The sequence below is a fragment of the Eptesicus fuscus genome, chromosome 5 (assembly GCF_027574615.1).
Source record: "Eptesicus fuscus isolate TK198812 chromosome 5, DD_ASM_mEF_20220401, whole genome shotgun sequence".
NCBI classification, from domain to species: Eukaryota; Metazoa; Chordata; class Mammalia; order Chiroptera; family Vespertilionidae; genus Eptesicus; species Eptesicus fuscus.
In genome coordinates this window covers 102,478,251-102,495,619 of record NC_072477.1, presented here as the reverse complement: position 1 = coordinate 102,495,619, position 17,369 = coordinate 102,478,251, and the positions used below count along the sequence as shown (strand labels likewise).

At 41.0% G+C, this 17,369-nt stretch overlaps 1 protein-coding gene across 15 annotated transcripts in view; it reads left to right on the top strand.

The window, feature by feature from the left end:
* Positions 1-17,369, top strand: part of PARD3 (par-3 family cell polarity regulator) — a 699,476-nt gene that overhangs the window by 490,313 nt on the left and 191,794 nt on the right. For 12 of the 15 annotated variants that reach the window (XM_054716629.1, XM_054716625.1, XM_054716627.1 and 9 more), the window contains one exon: positions 9,009-9,119. The exons of the other annotated variants lie outside the window; for them this stretch is intronic. In XM_054716629.1, the coding sequence (XP_054572604.1) occupies positions 9,009-9,119 (111 nt within the window). The remainder of the gene's footprint in view (positions 1-9,008; positions 9,120-17,369) is intronic. 15 annotated transcript variants of the gene reach the window in all.

Below are 17,369 nucleotides of genomic sequence, written 5' to 3'. Positions count from 1 at the left end.
GCTGGCTCCCAACTGCTCGCCTGCCTGCCTTCCTGATTACCCCTAACCGCTTCTGCCTGCCAACCTGATCACCCCTAACCACTCCCCTGCCAGCCTGATTGATGCCTAACTGCTCCCCTGCCGGCCCGATTGCCCCCAACTGCCCTCCCCTGCTGGCCTGGTCACCCCTAACTGCCCTCCCCTGCAGGCCTGGGTCCCCCCCCAACTCCCTTTCCCTGCAGGCCCAGTCACCCCCAACTTCCCTCCTCTGCTGGCCTGGTCACCCCTAACTGCCCTCTCCTGCAGGCCTGGTCCCTCCCAACTGCCCTCCCCTGCTGGCCATCTTGTGGTGGCCATCTTGTGTCCACATGGGGACAGCCATCTTTGACCACATGGGGGCAGCCATCTTGTGTGTTGGAGTGATGGTCAATTTGCATATTACTCTTTTATTAGATAGGATAATTTCCTTTTTTAAAAATCTTTATTGTTCAGATTATTACAGATGTTCCTCTTTTTCCCCCCATAGCTCCCCTCCACCCGGTTCCCACCCCACTCCAGGCCTCCCCCTCACCCCGCACTTACCTCGTCCATAGGTGTAAGCTCTTTGTCCAATCTCTTTCCCACACCCCCCACAGCCCCTTCCCCCTGAGAATTGTCAGTCTGCTCCCTTTCCATGCCCCTGATTCTATTACATTCACCAGTCTGTTCTGTTCATCAGGTTTTTTATTCATTTGATTTTTAGGTTCACTTGTTGATAGATATGTATTCGTTGTCACTTTGTTGTTCATAATTTTTTATCTTTATCTTTTTCTTCTTTCTCTTCTTAGAGAATACTCTTCAGCATTTCATATAATACTGGTTTGGTGGTGATGAACTCCTTTAGCTTTTTCTTTTCTGTGAAGCTCTTTATCTGACCTTCAATTCTAAATGATAGCTTTGCTAGGTAGAGTATTCTTGGTTGTAGGTTCTTGCTGTTCATCACTTTGTATATTTCTTGCCACTCCCTTCTGGCCTGCATGGTTTCTGTTGAGAAATCAGCTGACAATCATATGGGTACTCCCTTGTAGGTAACTAACTGCAGATTCCTCCTCTTTGTATGGGGTTTAAAGTGCCCAGATGAGGCCCAGCTGTGAAGCAAGGCAGGATGCTGCTGCCAGGCCTTGGGCCTTCTTTTGGAAGCTCTGGGGCTCTCTGACCCAGCTGCAGTTTGACAGGTTTTAGGCAGAGAAAGGACAGGCCATTCATATGCAAAAGCTGATGTGCACAGCTTGGGTGGGGTTGTAAATTGGGTGGGGCGGGGTCTCTGGGAATCACCAGGGTGGAACAAACAGCAATGGCTGCCAGTCAGCCCTGCACCAGAGAGGTCCCCGGGTCTCTGCGTCCCGCGCCCCTGTGCAGGAACAATGATTGCTACGAGCACCTCTGAGAGAAAGCCGCCCTCACGTTCCTGTCCCAATGCCAGACAGTCCAGTTTCTCTCCATATGTGTCTGGATCCCAAAGAGTCTCACCCAGAACTGGAGTTTAGAGCAAGTGGGAGCTTGTATCTCCCTCCTGATTAAAAGAGCAGCACTCCAGGTGCCAGCACTTTCCACACCTCTGCACCTCTTACCAGTCTCAATGCGCTTTCTTCACCTCTCTAGTTGTGGAACTTCCACTCAGCCTTCCTGCGGTTCTGGGTGGTAGTTGTTCTGCCTTTTAGTTGTAATTTTGATGTGGTTGTGAGAGGCAGCAAGTATAGGTGTTTACCTATGCCCCCATCTTGGTTCTCCCCTTCCTTTTTCATACAATAATCTTGACTCTATAATTTGAAAAAGAAAAGTACATTTTAACAGTTTGGTAACAAATTTACAAATATAAAATAGATTATGAAACAGTCTGGGAAACTAATATTTTAATATAATACAATGAGAAAAATGTGATTCTTAAATTTGAGTCAGAATTTTTTTTTCTTCTTTTTAATCTTGTGTCTCTAAGATAAAAGGCTGAAAGTTGGTAGACTTAGATGTAAAACTAAAACTTTGTTTACAAAGTAGACCACGACCACTATAAAAGAAATGTAATATAGGTAATTAAACTCAGTCTTAGGTTTGCAGCCGAAAATATATAAACTGTTTTGAAACATGGAAAACTCACTAAGATTTTCATTTTATTATTAACTCACAATTTTCTTGTAAGATGAAATTATACCTTTGGTACAAATATATAATGTATTCTGTGTCACACCTGTCAGAATGACTACCATCAACATATCAACAAACAAGTGCTGGCGAGGATGTGGAGAAAAGGGAATCCTAGTACACTGCTGGTAGGAATGCAGACTGTTTCAGCCACTATGGAAATCAGTGTGGAGTTTCCTCAAAAAAATTAAAAATGGAACTGGCATTTGACCCATTGATCCCACTTCTAGGACTATATCCTAAGAAGCCAGAAACACCAATCATAAAGAACATATGCACCCTTATGTTCATAGCAGAATTATTTATAACTAGAGATCCGGTGCATGAAATTCGTGCACTCGGGGGGCATGGGTTCCTCAGCCCAGCCTCTGCCGTCTCGTAGTCTGGGAGCCCTTGGGGGATGTTTGATGGATGGCTAAGCCAGCAGTCGGACATCCTTAGCTCCTGTCACAGCCTCTGTGCTCGCCAGCCATGAGCCTGGCTTCTGGCTGAGCGGCACTTCCCCTGTGGGCCGCACTGACCACCAGGGGACAGCTCCTGCATTGAGCGTCTGCCCCCTGGTGGTCAGTGTGCATCATAGCGACCAGTTGTTCCACCATTTGGTTGATTTGCATATTAGCCTTTTATTATATAGGATAGCTAAGATCTAGAAACAGCCCAAGTGTTCATCAGTAGATGAATGGATTAAATAAGGGTACATTTACTCAATGGAATACAATGCAGCTGTAGAAAAGAAGGATCTCTTACCCTATGAGACAGCATGGAAGGATCTGGAGAGCATTATTCGGAGCAAAATAACCCAGTCAGAGAAAGACAAGTATCACAAGATCTTACTTATATGTAGAAGCTAATGAACAAAATAAATGGACGAACAAAAAAGATCGAGACATTGAAGCAACAGACTGACATAGAGGGAAGGGAGGTGGGGCGGGGGTAGATTAAACAAAGAACTTACATTAGTACAGGAAAGGCCTGCTGAGGGGACAGGAGCGAAATGGAGGGGGTCAGTGGGGGTGAAAAAGGGAACATCTGCAATACTTTCAACAATAAAGGTAAATTTTAAAAAATGTTCTCTATGAGTCTATTTCTGTTCTGCTTGCTCATTTATTTTTATTTTTTTATTTTTTAAAACATTTTTATTGATTTCAGAGAGAGGAAGTGAAAGGGAGAGAGAGTTAGAAACATCGATGAAGAGAGAGAATCATTGATTGGCTGCCTCTTGCACGCCCCCTACTGGATTCCCTAACTGGAAATCCTATTGTGGCCTCCTGGTTCATGGGTGGAAACTCAACCACTGAGCACAGCAGCTAGGCTAGATTCAATTACTGATACATATGTATTTATTGCAATTTATTTTTCATATTTTTAAAATTTATATCTATTGTTGAAAGTATTACAGATGTCTCCTTTTTTACCCCCCGTTGACTCTCTCCATCCTGCACCCAATGTTCCCCCCAAGCCTTCACCACATTATTATCTGTTTCCAAGGGGTATGCATATATGCACATAAGTTCTTTCCTTATTGTTTATCTTATTTTTTCGTCTTCTTCGTCTTAAAGAAGACGCTTTAACCTTTTATATAAAGACTAGAGACCTGTTGCACAAAGAGATTCGTGCAATAGGCCTTCCTTCCCTTGGCTTCCAGCACCAGTTTTCCTCTGGCACCCAGGACCCAGGCCTTCACTCCGGCCAGAGTCTGCCATCTTAGTCTTTGCTGCAGACTCTGGAGTCTGCAGTCTTGTCTTTGCTGCGGCACTCCACTCCTGTAGATCCCTTCGCCCCCCCGGCCGCCATCTTTGGCCTTCTAATTTGCATACTCACTCTGATTGGCTGTGAGCGTAGCAGAGGTACGGTCAGTTTACATGTTTGTCTATTATTAGGTAAAATACAGGGACTTCCCTTCCTGGTACTGGAACCCTGGGCTGATGAAGGGTCTGATGAGGGGCTGGGACCCCTTGCTTCTCAGGGAACCTCAACAGTCAAGATATCCCTCCCAATTAAAAACTGCCACAATTAGGTGTGGGGCCAGCCTGTTCTCAGTCTCCACCCCCCACTCCCCACCAGTCTCCATGTGGCTCTTCTTTGATTCCCTAGTTGTGGGACTTCCATTCAGCCAGATTTTAGATGGTTCTGAATGATGGTTGTTCTGTAGCTTAGTTGTAATTTTGATGTGATTGTAGGAGTGGGAGGAGGCGAGCACCTCCTTTACCTACTCCGCCATTTGACAAAAAAAATCCCAGAAATTAATACTTTATATATTTCCGGATGCCTCGTTGTTGCAGAATTTTTAGGATAGGAATTCACATGGGCTTTATATACTGTCTACATGCTGATGACACTGTATTTAATCTTTCTAGCCCTGTCCTCTCCCATGAACTATTTTTTTTAAATAAAGTTTTTATTTTTAATGCTCTGTGGATGTTCAATAAATTTTTGTCAAATAAACATACATTGTTTTAGATATTGACTTGTACTGAGATGTATACATTTTTAAATATTTATTCATTCATTCTGTAAACTCAATCATTATGCTTAACTTTTAAACATTATTGATAAAAAAATTAAAGAGAAAGTTTTTATTTAGGACTATATCCGAAGAAACTAGAAACATCAATCAGAAAGGATATATGCACCCCTATGTTCATAGCAGCACAATTTACAATAGCTAAGATTTGGAAAAAGCCTAAGTGCCCATCAGCAGATGAGTGGATTAAAAAACTGGTACATCTATACCATGGAATACTACCATACTGTAAAAAAGAAGAAATTCTTACCATTTGCAACAGCATGGATGGAACTGGAGAGCATTATGCTAAGTGAAATAAGCCAGTCAGAAAAAGATAAATATCATATGATCTCACTCATTTATGGAATATAATGAACAACATAAACTGATGAACAAAAATAGATCCAGAGACAGAGAAGCATCTTTCAGACTGTCAAACCTCAGAGGGAAGGTAGGGGAGGGTGGGGGTAAGGGGGAGAGATCAACCAAAGGACTTGTATGCATGCATGCATGCATATAAGCCTAACCAATGGACACAGTCGCCACGGGGGTGAGGGCATGAGTGGGGGCAGGGGGGCCATGGTGGGATAAGGACACATATGTAATACCTTAATCAATAAAGAAAAAAAAAGAGTTAATAGAGAAACTAACCAGGAAATATAACTGGAGATAAGGAGTAAATGGGGCAAACTTGCTAATTATCCTAAAATACTATTATTTGATACCAGTGGCCAGGTGCACGAAATTTGTGCACATTAAAAGGGAATTAATTAGAAGAAATATTTTAATATTGCCCTTAAGAAATATTTTAAAATTTGCCCTTTCTCTATAATAGAAGTGACAGAGATGAAAGAAAATTAGTAAAACGTATATAAAATCTCCCCCCTGTCAGAGTCTGGGGCATGCCGCATGACCTAGAGTCAAGTCCCCACCCACCACCCATACGCACTTTGAAAATGCAGGAGACCAAGACCTGGATGGCCCCACCCCCATTGGGTGAGACCCAGACCCGGCCGGCTCCACTCCCATCAAGCCCCTCTGGGCAGGAAGCACAGCCTCAGGTCCCCTGGCGCTGGGGCAGGGGGTGCAGCCTGAGGTCCCCTGTCAAGCCCTGCCAGGTGGGGGACGTAGCCTGAAGTATCTCGGGCCGGCGCTGGGGCGAGGGGTGTGGCCTGAGGTCCCCCATGAAGCCCTGCGGGACGGGGGTCAAAACCTGAGATCCCCTGTCAAGCTCAGTGGGGCGGGAGGTGCAGCCTGAGGCCCCTGTCAAGCCTAGCCGGGTGAGGGGCACAGCCTGAGGTCCCCTGTCAAGCCCAGCTCCTCCTCACCCCCCCCCCCCCACCCACACACACACACACAGCATCCCGTCAGCACAGAACAGGGATGCACGCAGGCAGTGTCACGTCCCTAGCTGGGGATGCAGGCAGGCAGCTTCACGTCAGTGCTGAGCAGGGACGCACGCAGGCCCATAGACTGGTCGTGACTGGGACACTGTAACGGACAAATTAGCATATTACCTCTTTATATGTCTAGATATTCCCATTTGGTTACATTACTTTAATAAAAATATAGTTTAAAGCTAAAAAAATGCTTTGAATTTAATAGTTTTAAAAGTATATTTTATCCCTCGTTAGAATTGGTTAGATGCTGGACTTAAGTTCTTGGGATTCTTTTTTTTTTTTTTTCAATTGAAATGATCTTCTAATTTCTAAGTAACATTAAATTTTAAGTGTAGACATACATTGAGTGGCCAGATTATTATGATCTCTGAATGCATAGTAATCTGGTCACTCAGTATATATATATTAGAGGCCTGGTGCATGAATTTGTGCATGGGTGGAGTCCGGCCAGCCTGGCCAGGGCGAGGGGACATAGGCAGTTGGCCGGCCTGCCTGCTGGTCAAACTCCTGGTCTAGGGGAAAATTTGCATATTAGCCTTTTATTATATAAGATATGCACTGAGTGGCCAGATTATTATGTGTTCAGAGATCATAATAATCTGGCCATTCAGTGTATTTTATAGAAGTTAATTTTACAGCCATTTTTGAGTGCTATCTAGTACTTTACATACTTTTTAAAGTAATGGTGGTGGTGGTGGTGGTGTTTTAACTTTTCTATTTTAACACTTTAAGGATGCTTTCTCTTCCTTACATACATCTGCAGAATGTTACTTCAGTTCAGTTAACCTATGAGATATGGTCATGCACACTTCACACATCAACCAGTATTTGACATCAGATTTATATCTATAATAATAAAAGCATAATATGCTAATTAGACCGGACGTCCTTCCCAGTGACCTTCCAGATGAAGGTGGGGCTGTTAGGGAAGCCCAGGTCCCAGGTGCCAGAGGGAAGCAAGTGCTGGCAGCCGGGTGGAGGAAGGCCTACTCTTGCACAAATTTCGTGAATCGGGCCTCTAGTTAATAAAATAATGACCTATTCTACTAACCAATACATTAATTGAAATACTTTTCTTTCTTTTATTTCAAACCCTTCACTCCTCAGTTTTTCATATGATTGTCACCAAAACTAGGTTTCTACGTTGTCCTCAGATAGAAATATCAGTATACTTTACTTATTTATGAATGCTTATGAGAAACTGTCTATAAAATATTTCTTTTCTTAAACATCTGGAGAGCAAATCACTATAGATCAAGATTATTTGAGGGTATGTAGCACATGTGTTTCAGACAACATGGTCTTTTATTGGAGAAAATAAAAGAGCAGGAAAAAGAATTGATACCAAGTCTGACGTTGCTTAGTGTTTTCTTAGAGATCCTCAAGCTCAAAGTCTATCTGTGGAAGTTGGTTTGGACTGTTTTTGAATCATGCATGTGTTTTGTTTTGTTTTTTAATCAGATATAGATTTCCAAGTTAAAGAGTCTACCTTCAGCAATTGCTTTCCATCAGATTTAGGAAAAGAATTTGATGAGAATGCCTTAAAGCTTTCAATTTTATAAGCTAAAAGTATTATAGCACTGTAAATTATCCTTTGTACTTTAAACTTTGCAAACTGATTTGTCAGTTTTTAAACCATGATGAATGTTTCTAATAAACTTGATTATGAAAATAAAGAATAGTTGTTATAGAGAGGTTATTAAACAATGATTGTGCATTATCATTCTCTTGTCCTAACAGAAACCTGCTCCAATGCAGACTTTTATCCTCCATTATCTGAAGTATTGGGCACTCAGTCCTACACATTTATTAATTACTAGAGGCCCGGTGCATGAAATTTGTGCACGGGGGGTGGGGGGGTGTCTCTCAGCCCAGCCTGCACCCTCTCCAATCTGGGACCCCTCTCACAATCCAGGACTGCTTGCTGTCAACCGCTTGCCTGCCTGCCTGCCTGATTTACCCTAACTGCTTCTGCCTGCCAGCCTGATCACCCCCTAATCACTCCCCTGCCAGCCTGATTGATGCCTAACTTCTCCCCTGCTGGCCCAATTGCCACTAACTGCCCTCCCCCGCTGGCCTGGTCACCCCTAACTATCCTCCCTTGAAGGCCTGGTTGCCCCCAACTGCCCTTCCCTTCTGGCCTGGTCACCCCTAACTGCCCTCCCCTGCCAGCCTGATCACCCCCTAATCACTCCCCTGCCAGCCTGATCGATGCCTAACTGTCCTCCCCTGCAGGCCTGGTTGCCCCCAACCGCCCTCCCCTGCTGGCCTGGTCACCCCCAACTGCCCTCCCCTGCTGGCCTGGTCACCCCTAACTTCCCTCCCTTGCCAGCCTGGTCTCCCTTAACTGCCCTCCCCTGCTGGCCCGATTGCCCCTAACTGCCCTCCCCTGCCGACCTGGTCACCCCTAACTGCCCTCCCTTGCCAGCCTAGTCACCCCCAGCTGCCCTCCCCCACAGGCTTGGTTCCTCCCAACTTCCGTCCCCTGCTGGCCTGATCACCCACAACTGCCCTCCCCTGCTGGCTATCTTGTGGCAGCCATCTTGTGTCCACATGGGGGCAGCCATCTGTGACCACATAGGGGCAGCCATCTTGTGTGTTGGAGTGACAGTCAATTTGCATATCACTCTTTTATTAGATAGGATTTGTTTAATAAGGATGAACTTAAGGGTTCCATTATTGTGTTGTTGTTTATTTTTGTTTTGCAAAAGAAAAATGGATATTGAGGCCATTTTCCAAAATAGTTTTCCCTGGCAAGTTTTAATGAAAAAGGAATAAAATAATCAAGTTAAATATGTTAATACTGGGCAAAACTAGCGAACCACAGGAGACAGTTTGGCCCTGATTTTTAGGGAGCTCACACTTATTGGGTACATATGTCTTTATCACAAAAGAAGAACTCATTTTGGATATATTGACAAGTTAGAATTTTTTGTTGTCAACAGGTTTGGCAAACATCGAAAAGATGACAAGATTGAGAAAACGAGTAAAATAAAAATACAGGACTCCCTTACTTCAGAAGAGGAGAGAATACGAATGAAGCAGGAGCAGGAGAGGTAGACATCAGTTATTTGATTAAACCTCATTAGATAGAGGTTCTTCCTTTCTTTCTACTCTTTCTTTTTTCTTTTTTTTAAATATAAAGAATTTGGCCCTGGCTGGTGTGGCCTAGTTGGTTAGAGCGTTGTCCCGTACACCAAAAGGTGGCCGGTTTGATTCCCAGTCAGGGCTCATACCCAGGTTGTGGGTTCACTCCCTGTTGGGGGTATGTGCGGAAGGCAGCTGATCAAATATTCCTCTCTCCCTCTCTTTCTCCCTTCCTCTTTCTAAAATCTATAATTTAAAGAAAAATAAATGTAAAGAATTTACATTCAATTGATTTTTATTTTTTCTGCATGAATCCAAATACTGATGGTTATGGGATGAATACAATGCAAAAAAAAAGCTTAAATGAAAGAAAAACTTACACTTTTGGGGGGCATTAAAATTGATTTTATTGGTTTTAGTTAAGCCATTTTGCATAGGAGGTAGTAAGGCAGTAGATGCATGCATCTGGAAGAAATAAAGAGTGTTTACTCAGTTGGCTTTAAACTTAGTGTTCACGTTCTCGGAATTCTGACATCAGAATCAGAATCCATGTAATTCAGGTAACCTTTGCATTTAGGTCACACATTGTCATAGAAACAGCTTGACTTTTAAAAATTAACCTTTTTATAGAAAAACATATTTTGCTATAGCTGAGTTTTCCAATATTTCCTCTGACCTCTTGAATCAGAAGAAGTAAATCTAAATGGGATTAGTTTCATCAAGTATTTTATACACACACACACACACACACACACACACACACACACACGAATGTATATGTTTATGATGCAGAGTAACAAAAATTTTTAAGAATGTATTTGCTTGAGCCAATTCAGGCTTATTTTTCATGAGAGCTGATTTAGGTGTATTTGGAATTGTACCATCTCTTTGAGTTGGAAAAAACTAGGTGCTTTGATGCTTGTGAAAGCCCAAACATAATATGAGCAAATGAGTATCCATGAGAGTGTGTGTGTGTGTATGTGTGCACATGCCTGAATTTTGGTTAATTAAATATTATTTTAGTATTTTATTAGTAAGTGTAAAAGGGAAGTTTTTGTTGTTTCACCATATATGAAATACAGAATCCTATATTATAAAAGAGTAGTATGCAAACTGTCCCCTCGGGAGTTCTTCCGGGAGTTCAACCAGGGGGCAGGGCCGACCGGAGGAAGGGAGGGAGGCCCTGGCTGGCTGCTGCCAGCTGCTAGAGACTCTACCAGTGCACAAATTTTGTGCACTGGGCCTCTAGTATAATATAAAATGTTTATTTTTATAATGTCCACTTTCTCAGGAATCCCTTACCTTTGTTAAGAAAAGGAAAAGATTTTAACATGTTAACATTAACAAATTGATATAAGACAATATAATCAATTGTGAAAATAGATGACTATAGAGCTTGGGGAAAGGGAGATATTGGTGGGGCTAAAGTTAATAATAAGAGCTTCATAGAAATGGTTATCTGGTGTCTAGGTGTAGTTCCCAAGAACTTACGCATTTAGAAAAATGGAAAAATTCTGTACCCACAGCCAGTGCCTCCCTATCCTTCACCCCACACAAGTGTCCTGGAGGGTGGGCAATCTTTGAAATGCTTAGATTCTTTAAAAATTTTGGTTGTATTAGTGGTTAGTAGTATCTCTATGAATGCTTTTCTTTTATTTCTTTAAAAATTTTAATTATTTTATCTGGTACCACCTCATTTTAGCATTAAGGGATGAAACAACTTTTCCTCATACCTATAAGGTAGGTTAAAGAGCAAAACTTCAGTCATAGGCATTTGAAGATCTAATTAGCCCTATTGAACAATTCATGAATCAGGCAGCATCCCATCTAGCAAGTAAACAGGTGGTCTGAGGAACCATGAAAAATAGAAGGTTTTTGTAGAAAACTGGGCTGGACAAGAAAGCCATTAGCAAAAGAAAAGAAAGGATTGTTTCAGGCAAGGTCACCTTCCCTGAAGAAGTTGGGGATCTTCTCAGGCAGATAGTCTCAGCTTCCTTTGGGGAAGATGGAGAGGCCCACAGGACAGAGTACCTCATTGGTGTTGACCAGAAAATTCAGACTGACTGACTGAGACCACATTTCCAGAGAAGGTTCGAAACTGCAGTTGGTATCAAGGTGTATCGTGTCTCAGTTCAGGGTTATGGGCTTTAGCATGATAGTGCCTCCATTTGGGGCCTGTGGTTTTTCTCTTTAACAGGTACCACTATTGATTTCAACGTGTGTTTTTCCCTTGAATTGGAAATGTGTCTTTAAAACAGTAGTTCCTACCTGAGAAAAAAAATTTTAGGAACCATTTTGAAATCTATGTAAGTCTTTTCAATGAGCTTTTACTCCGATATTACAAAAATAATAAAAATCCCACTTAAAATTATGACCTTTTTCTATTGATGGTTTCTACTGTTATTGCTACTGAAATGGCATATTTTACATATTTTTAAAGTAAGAAATTTAGTGAAATATTATCTCTCATTTGGGAATTCAGCACAGACACCAAGTTAGCAGCTTATATATTGGTGGGTGGCGTTGTTAGGTTTCCCTAGCAGGGTAAGCTAAAGCTTTTGATGGTTTGAGCCACAGTATTTCTGAAGTCTGTCATTTGCAGAAGTATTTTGAGGAGCAAATAGAGTATTTAATTAGTTGACTAAAAACTACTTTATATTGAACTATTTCTTCCAGTTGTCTTGTAGCATAAATTTCATTCTGCTGTGAATTTAGATTTTATTTAATGAATTTTTGTAATACTGATTTTTACACATAGGAAATGCTGTTGGGAAAAACCCCAGGAACTTTCTTATTGTTTCTGGGTGGCAGTACAATAAGTTTGGGTAAAATGTTTTCCAAAAGAGTTGATTGTATGATCTTCAACATTGTTTTGAAGGTGATTAACAATTGTCTAATATGTAGCAATTTGAAATTTATCTTTAAAATTTTTGTTACACTAATATTAGTACATTTTATCTTCTGTAGACATTAACAGCATTTTTAAAAATTAAAATCATTTAAGGTCAATTTCTTTTTTTTGAGTCTTTTGAAAAAAATGTAACATTGATAGTTTATGTATTGAAGCTTTTTTTTTTTTTGTATTGAAGCTTCTTAAGCTTTAGAGATTCAAGTATTTGGGGTATAATGGAGTAATTTAAGTATGCAATTGATTTTCCATCCTGAGGAGTTGGTCACTCCTTTTTTGGACATAAAAATATTTTACTTCATAGTCATAAAATAGTTATGCTTCTCTTACTCCATTGCAATTAGTGATAAAACCATTTATTATAAAAGCAAAAATCCTCATGAATAGAAATGTTACAGGAACAGAAGTCTTGTATGTTTTATCTTCATCATGCATCATCCATCTTAATTAGAGAAAAAGGGTGGTGAACACTGTGACAAGAGTCTGGAATGAAATCACTAATTGATGTCAAGCTGAAGAGAAACTGTTAGTATGAATTTAGTGACAGCAGGACAGAAATTAACCTTATTACTTTATTTAGTATATTACATTATTTTGTGTATTATTTTCAATGCAGGTTCAAGGCCACTTCATTACCATCATGGAAAAGACCTTTTTTTTTTTTTAAGCAAAAAGTAAAGGTGTGAATATTTTTATTTCAATTACAAATTGAAATGATAAATTCTTTTAAGTCTTAGTAAAAACATTAAAGGTTTTAATATTTCTTTTCCCGCCCTCCCTTCCTTCCTTCTTTTCTCTCTTTCTCTCTTTACATGTCAAGGCTAGGGAAATAGTCCATGATGTTGCTGTCCAGCAACATTAGTCAGTACTGCTGTCTGTGATCATTTAAATCTCAGAATAGCTCTGTTGTTCGTAACTAGGAAGGACTTTCTGAAAGCAATATATATTTATTTCCTTTGCTAAGTTTTGGGCTAATCAGTTTCTTCTGTCATTGTTGAGGTTTGGCCTGAGATAAATAAGATGAATGCTAAACAGCAACCTGACTCTTCAGAAAAAGGAATGACTCTTATATCTTAGAGATAATTTGTGACTTCAGGGTCACAAAAAAAAATAGAGGTGGTGTTTGTTTATGGTATTGACCATCTGGAACTATTGTGGGCTCAACCATGAGACACTATCTTTTTTAAAATTTTCCTTAAGAAACTATACTATTTTTATTAGGTCCCAAAAATATTTTCTCCCCTCAACCAATTATTCCTTTCCTGAAATAAGTTTCTCCACAAAGAAGGGAAATATATAACATGTAAATAAAACTCTGGTTGTGTTACAAAGTTTATTTTCTCAAATCAAATCATAATAAGCAAGACATTCAAGTATAAAAGTATATAATAAAACCATTTGTGTATTTTGTTACTTTGACTAAATTGTCACTAAAATTCCCCAACCTACAATGCATTCCTAGTTTTTAAAATCTACTTTTGAGTGACATTTGCACAGCAGCTTCCTTAGCATTTCCTTCTAGAATGAACTTTAAAATGCACAGTAACTTAGGCTAACCATCAGATTTGGTAGCCTTGCGCAGCACTTCTCTCACCTTTGTGGGCTGCAGGCATGCTATAGTTTTAATTTAATGTTTTCATTACGAGTATGAGCCACCAAGGTGGAAAGGAGGGGTGCAAACAACTTTTATAACTAAATTTATAACTAAATTCATCAGTGGTGACAATGTTAACAATAAAAATATAATTTCTTTTGTTATTGGAGCTTAGAAAAAAATCAGGTTTTTTTTTTTGGAATCTACTATAGAAGTGACTGTAATGTTTATTGGATTTGATGATTAGTGGCAATTAGTAATATTATGTCAATTTGGGTAAGAGAAAGCAATTAAGAACAGAGCTTTATGAATAGTATTTCATGCTGCTGAGCATTTCTTCTGAGCAATTGACTTGGTAGAAATTGACCTTCAATGAACATTTGTTTCTGAGTGATTTGGCACAAAAGAACATTCAAATCCAGAACTCATCAATAATATAATGACACTAGAGGCCCCGTGCACAGGATTTGTGCACTGTGGGGGCGTGGCCTGTGGGGATCAGCCTGCTGTGGGAGCGCCGCTCACCCCGGTCTGCCGAGCCTCTGTGCAACTGCCCTCTGAGCAGCTGCTCCCTGGTCCAGTATCTTCCAAAGTACTTACCTCTCCAGAGGACCCAGTTGGGGCTGGGCCCAGGGACAATAACTCTGAGAGGCGGAGGAGTAGGCCTCAGTCCCGCGGCAGCCACAAATCCGCCTCCCAGCCTCTGGGGTCAGCTCTGCAAGTAGCGCACTGACCACCAGGGGGCAGCTCCTGTGTTGAGTGTTCGCCCCCCAGATGATCAGTGCACATCATAGCAACAGGTCAACTGGTCGTTCTGGTCATTCCGCCATTCAGATGCTGGGCTTTTATTATATAGACTAGAGGCCCGGTGCACAAAATTCGTGCACTGGGGTGGGGGGTGTCCCTCAGCCTGGCCTGCACCCTCTCCAATCTGGGACCCCTTGAAGGATGTCCTTCTGCTGGTTTACAGGGATCAGGCCTCAACCAGAAGTTGGACATCCCTCTCGCAATCTGGGACTGCTGGCTCCTAACCGTTCACCTGCCTGTCTGATTGCCCCTAACCACTCTGCTTGCTGGCCTGCTTGCCCCCAACTGCCCCCTGCTGCCAGCCTGCTCGCCCCCAAATCCCCCCCTGCCAGTCTGATCACCCCCAACTGCCCCCCATGCCAGTGTGCTCACCCCCAACTGCCCCCCTGCTGGCCTGCTCACTCCAAACTTTCCCCCGCACTGTCCTGATCACCTCCAACTGACCCCCACTGATGGGGTGAGGAGCTGATGGCTGTTTGCAGGCTGGCCAAGCCCCCCAGTAGGGACCCTCACCCCATGGGAGTGTGGCCAGCCTGGGTGAGGAGCTGAGGGCTGTTTTCAGGCTGGCCACGCTCCCTGGTGATCCAGGCTCCCAGCCTCTCCTTTTTTCTTTTCTTTCTTTTTTTTCAGCGCCTCCTTGAGTGGAGGCCAGGGCCGGCTGAAAGCAGGTATCTGGGATTTATTTATCTTCTATAATTGAAACTTTGTAGCCTTGAGTGGATGCCAGGGCTGGTTGCCCCTGGCAACCCAAGCTCCCAGCCCCTACTTGATCAGAGGCCAGGGCCGGCTGGAAGCAGGTATCTGGGATTTGTTTATCTTTTACAATTGAAACTTTGTGGCCTTGAGCGGAGGCCAGGGCTGGCCAGGGCGGGTGGGAAGCTTGGCTTCCTCCATTGCCGGGGGCAACCCAAGCCTCCTGCTCACTCCAGCTTTGAGTCCACCGCCATCTTTTTTGGGCTAATTTGCATACTCACTCCTGATTGGCTGTGGGTGTAGTGGAGTGATGGTTAATTTGCATGTTTCTCTTTTATTAGTGTAGATTTGCCAATAAATTTGGGGAGATTACTTAGTTCATGTTTCCCTTGAGAAGAGAATATCAATATTTTATTTTTCTGATGGCTTCCTTTCTTAACAGGACTGCATTTTTCAACATAAGCTAGTTGACTTCACTTTTAATGAAGTGAGTGCCATATGGTTCACTCATTCATAAACCAATCTAAGTTACTCCCTTTGATTTCAGGGTGTTCTCTACAAATTCAGAGCTTTTGGCTTTATTTCTATTATAGTCCTTCCTGTTTCTTTAGGTTCCCAAATTTCAAGACTTATGTGAATGTCCAGTTACTCTGAACACCTATAATATTAGGTGATGGTCTGATATAACTGAATATAGAGATAAGTGATCATAATTGAGCTTCAAACTAATATCCCATTGAGTTGAAGTTATTTCTCTTTCTCTGTAGTTTTTCTGACTGAATACAAAGTCAAAAAGTATGGTGCAAAGTATAAAATTATCTCTTAACTTTTATAAATATTTCATATGGATAGATAGTATTTAGCAGTAATCAGCATATGTAATATCCTTGACTGTCATCATGCTCCTAAATAGTAGTAAGTAGGCTATAATAAAAAATCTACTATAAATTTAGCTAGTTTGACATTAGATTTTGAATTGATATTTCTGTTATAAATATTGTGTCTATGGGACTTATATTTATTAGAATGTAGGACTCTCCTGATAAAAAAAATAAATTTTCCAACATTCTCCTATGATTTAAGAAAGTCATTGGTTCTCAACTCAGGAAATAAGTTCCCCCAGGGAGGTTTTGGGTACCTGTGAACCACTGGGTACACTGATGGATTGTAGGTGGCTGGAACCAGTTGTGCAAGGAGTTCTACACAACAAATTGCTCTTTCTCAAATATCACTGGACCCCTGTTGAGATACTCTGAGCTAAATGAGTTTAAGTACTTCTATTTTATAGCTGGGAAATTAGAGAAATTTGACCCTGTGGGTCCAAAATTTGGAAAGCAAGCCTGTCATGATGGTGATAAAAGAAGAAAAGGTAGAAAAATGCAAATTTTGCTTGCAGTGCTATGGAACAATTTTTCACCGTTTAATAAAAACACACAAACATTTTTATTTAGTAATAATTTAGTTTTACAGGATGTTGCAAAGATGGTACAGAGAGGTCTTGTGTGCTCTTCATTCAGTTTTCTTCAATTTACATGACAATAATATAATATCATAGCCAGACACTATCTTTGTATACTAGTATAATTCCCTGTCATCTATCACATGCATTGCTTTGGCACACTTGTGAGAAATCAGTTGCTTGTAATTGTTGGCTGTTTCTGGGTTCTTAATTCTGTTTCATTGATCTATTTGTCTATCTTCCACACAGTCTTGACTAATATAGATGTATTACAGTCTTTCAATCATGAGTGTGATTTCTCCCCCTTTATTTTCACAGTTCTTTTTCACAGTTGTTTAGCTATTCTTTTCTTTGCCTTTTTATATAAATTTAAAAATAATCTTGTCTATAGTTACAATAATCTTGCTGGGGTTTTTATAGGAATTACATTAATCCTGTATAACAACTTGGGGAGAATTGACTTCTTTACTATGTTGAGTCATCCTTTATCACAATATGTCTCTCTCCTTTTTTGATATTTGATTCTTTCATCAGTATTGTGTGGTTTTCAGCATACAAGTCATGTACAGGTTTTGTTAGATTCATATTTGTAAATTTTTATATATCTACAAACTAGCATTTATTTATATTTATGTATCTATGTGTTTCATTACTAGTGATTATAAATTGCAGTGTATTTTTCATTTCAGCTTCTGTCAACTTAGAGAAATTCAGTGGATTTTTGTACATTGAAGTAGTATCCTGTTATCTTACTGAAT